Source organism: Helianthus annuus, chromosome 3, assembly GCF_002127325.2.
Source record: "Helianthus annuus cultivar XRQ/B chromosome 3, HanXRQr2.0-SUNRISE, whole genome shotgun sequence".
Taxonomy (NCBI): domain Eukaryota; kingdom Viridiplantae; phylum Streptophyta; class Magnoliopsida; order Asterales; family Asteraceae; genus Helianthus; species Helianthus annuus.
In genome coordinates, this window is record NC_035435.2 from 47,070,958 (window position 1) to 47,082,253 (window position 11,296).

Here is an 11,296-nt window from a genome sequence, read left to right on the forward strand (position 1 = left end):
AAAATGACATTTAACTCTATTTAAAATGATGGTTTTTAGAAAATATAAGGTAAATAATAATTGTCCATTAAGGCTCCATTCAAAGAAATGAATGTTTATTTACAAACAATATATTGGATCAGATGATTCATTTTTTAAGAACGTAAGAAGTGATTTTGAATTATGCTTGTAATTAATTATACGTATTCACATTAATAAATTTAATTATATTCTAGACCAATGAAACATTCCAATAGAATGTTTATAACCTTATTCATTCCATTTATTATTCATTTTGCTTTGCAACTGGCTTTAACCTCTATATATATAGTGTCTCAAACTTTACTTCTAATTATAAAGAAAACGAGGATACATTTCAGTTTTTATGTGGGTAGAGGCGAACAGGAAGCCCTTTGGCAGGAACAGGCATAGGATCAACAATGATTCTTTCATCAGGAATAGTTTTCTGCCATCGAAACCTCTTCGCTATATGATGCATAAAGACGAGTATCTCTAACCGTGCAAACTCCTTTCCAGGACACATCCTCGGTCCACCTCCGAACGGCACGTATGTGTATGGAGCGGGTCCGGCTCCCTCGTATCTTGAAGGATCAAATTTGAGGGGATCCGGAAAGAATTCAGGGTTTCTGTGTACTCCATTCGTGCTCCAATATATCTGAAACATTACAAGTTTTTTGCTCGTACTTTGTAAAGTGTCTGTCACTGGTATATAACATTTAACATGGCATAATTTTAAGACTGAGACTTCTAGATCTATACTAATGTTGTTTTATTAGCATGCATTTATTTCACTACTACAAAACAGTCACTACCGCCAAAACCTTCTCAAATCTATCGCAAATTTGTGACAATAGCTTTGTAAATAATATTCTTTACAACGTTATATCTAAATACTTGGATCATAAAATTATAAAAAAACTATCAAAATAGCAGAAATGAAAATAGTGAGAAAATGTAATTAAAATTTCAAAAAGGTAGATTTTAACAAACTAATGAGAACAGGTACCGCTAAGTAATAAGTAATCATGTATCCGGTGGGTATGTGATATAGTTTTACAATCGAGTATGCGACTTGGAATACCTATACCCGTCCGTTGGCATCCCTAACCGAAATGAGCTTGCGATGGATATGTCGACAAATCCTTTTGTTTCTAAATCAATATATTTTGCTACTGATTAGCGATTAAAAACTAGTGACGGATATATGTTGCAAAAAGCACCGTCGCTAATTTTGCGATTGTTTTTATTCGTCACTAATCCTTGTAATACTAGTAAGAGTAAATTGCAAAAAAACGTCCTTTAAGTTTCACCAATCTTGTTGGTTTCAGCCTTAATCTTTAAAAGTTGCCAAAACCATCCTTTAAGATTAACTTTGTTGTCGATTTCATCCTTTATCACTAACCCAGTTACTAATCTATGTTGAAAGGCCTCACATGCATAGCATGTGAGGGTATAACCGTCTTTTCATGCTTGCGATGTTATTAAAACCCTAATAAAACCCCAAACAAACAGAATCGGAGGAGTTATCCGATTAAAGTAAAAAAAACTACAATCGAAGGAGTCCGATTAAAGTAAAAAAAAAAACTCCCTGTTCTTCGAAGTTTTATGCAGAACTTTAACCATAAGATTTCGACTGAAATCAAAATAATCAAAGGATTTATTTGATAACTTTGAATTGTAAACGAAGAACAATTGTGAAGGAACGTTCAAAACCGTCGCCGGAAAACGTTTTAAAGAATCCCCTGTTTTATAACAAAATTGAAAAAACGGATTTTGATTGAATCAATCAAGTGTATACTTGATTGTTGTTGTTATTTGAACATTAAAGACGAACAGAATCAAAGGAGTTATTTGATTCACATTCATCGGACGGGTTACTCCAGTGAAAAGTCCATCGTCCCTGTTTTCATAATTTTGGCGCCGGGAAAATTTTCACTCGGAATGACCGATTAGAACTTTAAATCGAAGGTTTATTCGATTCCTGGTCATCATATTGGACAGAAAGTTGCAAATGTGTTAGGTTGAAGAACAGGAAGGAAGAATGAACTGATGAAGTGGGTCTGGGATTTTATTAGGGTTTTAATAACACCACAAGCATGAAAAGATGGTTTTACCCTCACATGCTATGCATGTGAGGCCATTTAACATGGATTAGTAATTGGGTTAGTGATAAAGGATGAAAGCGGCAACAAAATTAAGCTTAAAGGCTGGTTTTGGCAATTTTTAAAGATAAAGGTTGAAACCAGCAAGATTGGTGAAACTTAAAGGACGTTTTGTGCAATTTACTCTACTAGTAACGTCGCAAACTTAGCGAGTCACAAAAACGGTAATGACAAATCAAAACTGTATAAAACTAAAGGAATTGATGTAAATATTTTATTTGGCTGTCACATTGAAATTCATACCTTCCACCCTTTTGGAATGAAAAAACCATTAAAGGTGATATCAGCAAGAACTTCTCTGAATGTTCCTTGGAATGGAGGGGAAAGCCTCAACACTTCAGATGCTACATTCCATGAATATTTCATCTTATGTATGTCATCCCAGTTTAATAGTTCGTTTGGCCCTTTTGAATTTGCAATTTCCATTTGTTCTAAACACAAGTAAACCTAACAATCAGTATCTAATAAGCACTACAAATTAGACGACCTTCGACTTTGGTAAATTCGTGTTAAAAAGGGGTGTGGGCAGGGGCAAGCCCATCTCATCCATTGGGATGGCAGGCGCACCCATTGATTGAAATTTTTTCTGGTGTTATTATTTACCGAAAATCCCGACCATACCCCCTAGGAAATTTCAACCACACCCCTAGAAATTTTCAACCACTCTCCTTAGAAAAATTATATTATTAATATATATTATAATTTATATAGTTATTAGTTAACCACTTAACCCAATTTAATCTTTAAAGTTATAAAATTTAGCCCAATGTTCACTACCAACCCAATTCCAAGTCCAATATCAACTCAAGCCTAGCACAACCCAAAAGAATTGGAAATTTAATAAAGGGTTAAATGCATGGTTGGTCCATGTGGTTTGAATAAAATATTGCGTAGTTGGTCTCAAAGCTTCAATAATTACAAAGTTGGTCTCAGTGGTTGTAGTTTTTGCACTCGTGTATCACTAACATATGGTAAACTTTTCTGTTGAGTGTATGTGAAATGACTAAATTACCCCTGAGGAAAACTTAACATAGATTAGTATAAGGACCATAGGAGTGTAAAAATTGCAACTACTAGGACCAACTTTGTAATTATTGTAGCTTTAGGACCAACTCCACAATATCTGTAAACCACATGAACCAACCGGAGATTTAACTCCCTTCCAAACACCCATCCCGCCACCGCCCTCCCAGCGACGTGCATACATCCACTGACCCTTCCAAATTCCGACCACCACCAAGCTAATTTTCTCTGGAATTCCGTGATTGATTAACCGATCAAAGTATGTATGTTGATTTTTTTTTATTGTTTTATTTAATAATTAGGAGAAATAGAGATCTAGGGAAGTAGGGAGGATTTGAACTTTGAAAAAAAATACAAGTTTACAATTATAGAATTAGTTAAGACTTATGATAGTTTTTTATGTTGTTTTATTTGAAACTTTGTTTGTTTATATGATTAGAATCAAGTAATCAACCTTTAAAAGCTAAAACCGATTGTTTGAAAATTGATTATATCAATTTTAATTGGATTTTCTTTTTTTAATTACATGACCCGACCCGATCCTACTAGCTATGAACCGATTTTTTATGTAGATAGGGGGCTAAAATCCTTAAATACTTTCCGCACCCAAAAAAGAAAAATAAATTCCTGGGTCGGTGTTGATAAAGAATTCACGATGGTTTTCCATCACAGATTACCTATACATCGATAAGAAAATAGAAATAATACCTTTGTAAACTCCTTCATAAATTTCTGGAAGCTCAGCAAGATACCTTACAATCGAAGTGCATGTACTAGCAATAGTATCATGTCCACCAAGCAACAAAGCTATCAACTTGTTAGCAATATCTGAATCTGTCATAGCATTTTCATCATCATCGTTAGTAACAATCATATGAGACAATACATCTTGTTTAGGATCAGCCTTCCCCTCATCCAAATCGATTTTTCGTTGCTTGATTATTTCTATTAGCTCCTTTCGTATGTGATTTGCACCTTTAACCGCTTTGTTAAATTGTGTACCAGGGATGTCTATAGGGATTGAAAAAATCCCCGAAACTAACGCCTCGAAAGGGGCAGCAAATCTTGCAATATGGTCTGGGTCGTCTACACTAATAAACAACCGCGATGCAATGACAAAGGCAAAGCGTTTGATGAGAGGGTAGACCGCGACAACTTCATGGTTTTCCCAATCAGTAGAGAAATGTTTTGCGGTTATATCATCCATCACACCGATATATCTTTGCAAAGCCTCAGGTTTTAGGAAGTATGGAAAAGCTTTCCTCATCTTCACGGCTTCATCTGCCGCACTATTTTTAGAAGGAAACAACTTGTTGACATAATCCGGCACCCACAGCCGTACAAGTTTGTACTCGTTTGCAAACAAAAACTTGTTGCCTGCTGGCCCGCAAAATATGGCAGTGTTGTATCCTAACAAGGATGTTTTAAAGATATTTGAGGAGTATCTCGCTATGCGATCAAATATGAATTTTTCAGGTTGACCATTCCAGCCGGTGGAAAGAAACTCCATGGTCTCGCCTAGGAATGGCCAACCTGTTTTGCCTGGTGGCCGAAGGCCACTAGTGCGATAATTCTTGTAGAACAAAAAGTGAATTGCTAAAGTGACAGAGATTACTAGAAGAGACAAAAGACAACCATATAATAAGGTCATTTTTATTGGTTTTAGGGTATGATATCAAGTTGACACAAGTAAATTGCTTAAGGGTTTGTGTTATAGATGGATATATATAAAGGACGATGTGTTTTGTCAATTATATTTGGATATTTGTGTTCTTTGAGGAAGTTACATAAGATGCTTGCGGAGGGTAATGTCTTAGAGAAAAAAACATAGCTTCTAGTGATAATCAAACAATAAGTTTTTATTATGATTCCATGCCGACCTTTTCCATAGATAAAAAAGAGAGAATCCTCGGCTTTCTGTATATTGATGGCCAGAAGAAATCATAAGAAATCTTTTAAAAGATGGTAAAAAACTTTGAGAAAACCCTTTGTAAACAAGATCTTTTAATTATTTTAACTAATATGTTAACCAATATATACAACTAGCCTAAGACCCCGCGACTTTTGCGGGTGTAAACACCAACTAAACACATAAAATAATTTAAACGTTGAACCGTTAAACTTTGATTGTTAAACCTAATATTTTGAGACACTTGAGAACGTCCCAAAAGTACATCGACATAATGTTCGTTACACATTGATTTAATAAATTACACTCACAATTGGTTACCTTTTTATGAATATCCAAAACCATATGAGGAACAACTTTTTCATCATCAAAACCATCTAACAAACAAAAGCAAAAATTACATACAACACACCCTTAAATCTTTCAAATAGGCTGAGTTGGGTTAATCTAACCAGGAAGTCACAAGTCACAACCATGATCACATTAAGACTCTTTCGCCATCACAACCACAAAATTTTGAAAGCAACCAAATAACAAAATACATCATTCTATTAAAACAGTTTATAAACAAAAAATATTTAAACTTCAATTCCTTTTTGACATCTAATCTGACTAAAGCAATTGGAATGAAAGTTTAATCAAATAAGAAAAACAAACATATGATGAATTCCAAATCTCCAAACAAAGTTTGACGTTTTTCCTCAAACTACAATTGTTCATTTAAAAGACTTTATTCAAAAACTTTGAGTCATGAAGCAAAGCACTACAATAAGTTCAATTAAATCATAAGAGAATAAGGTACCTCAATCACAAAATAACCATCTCAAACCTTCGGCAAAGAAAAGCACCAGTATTTAACGCCACGAAAACAACTAATAAAAACATTCGGCAATCGATCCTAATTAACCCAACGCCAGCTACAAAAAACGCTAAATCGAATGGAATCTAGAGCAGGTACAAAGACGAAGTTAATCGACGAAGAAACCTCCACCACCATGGTCGCCTCTTCCCATAAAATTGCAATATGGCTCGTTCACATTTCACAAAGCTTCCCTATTTTTCAATCACAACTGCGCCTTCCTTAAAACTTCAACAGATGTTGCCAACTGAAACAAAGGAATGGTTATGAATGAAGATAAAATGATGTGAGATGGAGTATTGGTAATGATTAACTAAATTATACATTTGTTTCAACTTAGCATTTACCTTGGTAATGTAGCACTACATTAAAGATATATATATATATATATATGAAATTTTTAAGAGTATTAAATCGGTCTTTTAAATATAAGAAGTATCATTACCATGTAAAAAGGATAAGCAAGCATTGAAAAAGGGAGGGTGAAGCATAGTGTTCGTGCCATCCAATCCAAAGTCTTGAATGTTGTCTCGGTTAACTATAGAAGAAAATCAGGAAAATTAAATACATTGATCGTAAATTTTCAACATAATGCTGCAACTAACCATAAGAAAGATACCGGGTGCCATCATTCATCGTTTTTCAACATGTCCATGGTTTTGGTTATGATTCTATGACATTTTCTCTTGTAATGAGGAAATATTAATGTACTGTACAGCATAAGTTTCTACATTGTACGTTTAAAAAATATTAGCCGAAAAAATATAAAAGTGTAAACGACAAAACGGGATTTTTTTTCTTAGCATTACCCGTATGCATCTTGTGCAAGAAGGATGCCATTTTTGATATTTCCAAGACTAATATTTCATGGTACTCGCCAGTCGAGTGATTGATTCATCTTTGTAATACACAATATCCGTGTTAAATGATAAAATATGACCCTAATCTGACCCATTTCCTTGCTGATCACAGTTCATCTATGAAGCTGCTAAAAAATTCTACGTTGAAATAGCAACCAATCAACACAGATGTTGTGTATTACAAAGATGCATCAATCGCTCGACTGGCGAGTACCATGAAAAATTAATCTCGGAGATATCAAAAACTCGCATCCTTCTTGCAGAAGATGCATACGGGTAAATGTTGAGGAAAAATACGCAAATGGGTGGTAGAATGACAGGTCAAAAGGGTAGTATTGTTGACGGAACTATAGAAAACGTCTTTTGTAGAAAAATTTTATAAATAAGAAGTGGGTTACATACGATTACAAAAAATATATTATTATTGATATAATCTAACTTTTAAATAAACACACCCTGCATAACTTTTGACTCATTCAGTCCATTTTGTTATAAGCTATTTTCTTTATATAATCACTGGATTAGAGAGTTACACGGGTCATGTAGCTTGACACAAATATCTATATAGGTTGTATTCGGATTCATTAATTCAACCCATCAACTTTACACGATTGTCACTGGAATATGAATCAGGGAATCAATTATTATATGCACATATGATAAACAACATTGATGTACAAATACCTGGAATGATTTTTGTATACATGAAGAAACCAGAATATGTTGTTAATGTCTAAAGCTTTCTGGAAGTGTTGATTCTGTAAAATACTCCTTTCTCATATCATCCGCCGAGCAAAACCGTACCTTTAAATGTGAATAAGCATGAAAGGAAGGAACAATAGTGCTAGTTATAGATAGCAATTATGACCCATTTACTTGTAAAATGGGTTGATTTACGTTACGCTCAATCTATAACGGGTCAAACTAGTTTATAAAAGGAAACGGGCAAAAAGTCACCCAAAGCGTAATTTAATGCATAAAACCTATAAACCTTTTGACCCAAAACAATTACAATACTCGAGACAAAATGTGTACTGGTCAAGCGAACTTGGTCCGTTTAAATAATTACAGGTTTTGACCCATTACCCAACCTACCCAGTTTGCCACTTCTACTAATTTGTATGGAAAGACGGTGTAAAAAGTATACCAGAGAAGCATACGACTTTACTAAAGGCTTGGCAAGCTGCCAAATTGGCTGAAATACAAACGGAGCTTCGACAAATAGCACTTGCCCCAGTCGGCTCGGGTAATAATAATACAGGACATCAAACTGTCAATATTCAAGAAAAACATTAGCTTTCAATATCCATAATTTTAATGCCAGACATTCTGCTAGTCAGTTACATGCCAAAAAAATAATAATAATAACTACAATAAATAAACTACTATCCGTTTATTTGTGAATAAGTTGATTTGGGTTATGTTTTATCTTTAGCGGGCCATTCATAACTTACCAAAAATGTCAAGAATTTAAGATCTGAATTCTTCAAACTAAATCCGTGAAGATCAAATATTCCAAGTATCTCTTCTTTACCTTCTGGAAGTCTCCAAGTATCTCTTCTTTACCTTCTGGAAGTCTACTCAATGCCTTCTCTAGCAAGAGTACTACACATTTTTGGTACTACACATATCATAAAAAATGACAATTATAATAGTGTCACTTGGCCCGTTTAAACCGTTCAATAGAAACTACTCATTTGACCCGTTCAATGAATAGTGCCAATTTTTTACTATCACTTGTAACCCATTTGACCCGTCCAATAATTTAAGACTAAACGGATGTTGAACTCATGTGTTAAGAAACTTACATTTTAACTTCTTTGACGGCATAATTGAGGAAAAAATGGTGCGAAAAGTGTCGATTACATTAACTGGGCCTAGAGATAAGTTGACATTTTTTTTTCTTTAACTGGTTCGGGTTTTTTTAAGAAGGATTAGAACCGGTTTTTGGCCAAAAATAATTTGAAAAACAGAAAATGTCATTGCATGTATTACAAATATGATATTAAATAAGTTCCAGCTATAAATGTTCAACTTGCTAAATTAGTTTTCATATGAAATCAAGATACCTCAAAGGCGGGCAAGCCGTACAACCTCAAACCAACTTTGATCATCGCTCGTCGATCCATCCATCCACGTCTGGTGCTCGTGAAGTCATGGACCCAAGTGAACCCTTGTGATGGTTCCACATCCTGCAGGGAACGATACATCAAGAAACACATCAATGCTTTGTTACGACAATTCCCATAAAAACATCCTTAACCAAACATTACCTTTTCTCCTGCAGATATATCCAACATTGATGTTTCTTCTCTACTGCCTTTGAAGTAAGTACTTTCGAAAGGAAGTTAGTATCCACGCACAACATAAGTTGGTTAAAAATAGAAACTAATATAGGAATGATGCCTTTCTAAACATAACTTAAAGAGATAATTACAGTCTAGTAGATTTCGAAGAGGTAGATTCAGTTGTTGTGGTGCAAGTGAATCAACCGGAACAATAATTTCACCCTGTTGCAGCTGGCTTACCTCATTGATGCAGGCCCAAGTGTAGAGGAGCGGGCTATTTTGTATTTGGAGGCCCAAGACCGCGTAACAAAAGGGGCCTCATTAAAATGGCTCTAACTTGGACTTTTGTTTTGTTCTAGTTTTTGGCCCAAGTGTGTTTTAGGCCCATTTTCGAATTTCAGTCTTTATTTATATGTTGCTAAAGATAATGAAAAGGTCAGACTTGAATTTTGAGAAAACTGATTTTTCACTTCAAATTCCGTGCCCTTTGGGTTGAATTTTGGGGTTGGGGAAGAACTACACGGGTATTCGTAGAATCAACGTGTTTGATCTTCATTTATCGTACCACGCACTACATCACTCATCCTCCTCATCAACTGGGGCGAACGGCACAACTGGTACTTGTGTAATCTGCACAGCCACACCGTTGTTAGTGATTAAAAATATTAAAATTTGATTAACATAAAGCGTTTGATGGGTCCGAAACTACCTCAGCCATAATTTATATGAACAAAAAAACCCTTCAAATTTGATTATCTGCAGTCACATCATTAATGATCAAAATTATCAATAATCCGATTTAAGACTATTTTGGGTCAATCTAGCCCTGTTTGTTTCGCGTTACAACTCGTACCAAAATTACCCTTCAGCTTGTTCGACCCATCAATTCTACCACCCCTAAAGAAGTCGTGTTTTACATTAACAAACCTTGGCTAGAGCACTTATAGAGATCACTGAGTTGACCATTGACGGTAAACGCATCAGAAACATTTGGGCCTGATCCGGTCATTGTGGCCTCTCTTATAACATCAATCGGGTTTGTATACCACCATTCACTTGATTATCATCAACATCATAATATGTCAAGTAGCTCAAAAGTTTAAATTTTCCAACATGTACAGTAATCATTAATAAATGGTATACCAAGCATTATGACCGATTGATGGTCCGGCTTAGGGAACGGGTACGGATATCCTTCTTATGGGCGAATAAGAATAGCACCATAAACAGTAGCTCAAAGCCACGAGCTATAAGTTCATTCTTGTCATGAAATTATGAACCGGTATGTGTAACTCCCTCCTGGTCTAATTGGACATTGTGTAATAAACTCGGGCCCATCAGCCCTGCTCATGGGATCTTGAAAACCATCTTTAGTCCGTTCATAAGGACCCACCAAGATCTAGATCAAGTAAGAATCAACTCAAAACTGAAATAATAAAAAAATCAACGCTTACCAAATGATGAATGGTATTCGTGTATTGAAATCTATATATTTTTTAAAAAATTTATCAGAACCTTTGCACTTCCAAAGTCACAGAATATGAGTTGGCAAATCACGTTTAGTCATCATAGCCCCCTCAACGGCCGATAAACTTCATTCACAATGTAATAGTTGGATATCTAACTGTGCATAGCAACAATATGCAATAAAAAGCATTTGAAATAAAATGAGTCAGTTCTTGCTAATGGGATCTTGAAAACCATCTTTGGTCCATTCATAAGGACCCACCAAGATCTAGATCAAGTAAGAATCAACTCAAAACTGAAATAATAAAAAAATAATCAATGCTTACCAAATGAAGAATGGTATTTGTGTATTGAAATCTATATATTTAAAAAAATTACCAAAACCTTTGCACTTCCAAAGTCATAGAATATGACTTAGCTGGCAAATCACATTTAGTCATCATAGCCCCCTCAACGCCCGATAAACTTCATTCGCAATGTAATAGCTGGATATTTAACTGTGCATACCAACAATATGCAATAAAAAGCATTTGAAATAAAATGAGTGAGTTCTTGCTTATGGGATCTTGAACCTAATATTTCCACTTTCGGTCACTTTAGGCAAAACAAAAACAATCTATCCACAAAAAAAAAAAAAAAACCAATATTTACACATAACACAATAACAACAAATGAACCTAATATTTCCACTTTCGGTAAACAATCAACCGAAAGTAATCACCCAAATA

The 11,296-nt window shown here is 34.8% G+C and overlaps 2 protein-coding genes across 2 annotated transcripts; both read right to left on the reverse strand.

The window, feature by feature from the left end:
• Positions 1-240: 240 nt before the first annotated feature.
• On the reverse strand, positions 241-4,836 carry LOC110927675 (beta-amyrin 28-monooxygenase). Its single transcript, XM_022171154.2, has 3 exons — positions 3,894-4,836; positions 2,406-2,593; positions 241-655 (listed from the first exon to the last, which is right to left on the reverse strand). Exons 1-3 carry the CDS (start codon positions 4,834-4,836, stop codon positions 356-358), a joined length of 1,431 nt encoding a protein of 476 aa, XP_022026846.1. The 3' UTR covers positions 241-355.
• Positions 4,837-6,404: 1,568 nt separating this feature from the next.
• Positions 6,405-8,949, reverse strand: LOC110927676 (CRAL-TRIO domain-containing protein C589.09, mitochondrial-like). The gene is made up of 6 exons (XM_022171156.2): positions 8,883-8,949; positions 8,380-8,434; positions 8,268-8,347; positions 7,961-8,083; positions 7,498-7,617; positions 6,405-6,491 (listed from the first exon to the last, which is right to left on the reverse strand). The coding sequence occupies exons 1-5, from the start codon at positions 8,940-8,942 to the stop codon at positions 7,540-7,542; spliced, it is 396 nt and encodes a 131-aa protein (XP_022026848.1). The 5' UTR covers positions 8,943-8,949; the 3' UTR covers positions 6,405-6,491; positions 7,498-7,539.
• Positions 8,950-11,296: the final 2,347 nt, after the last annotated feature.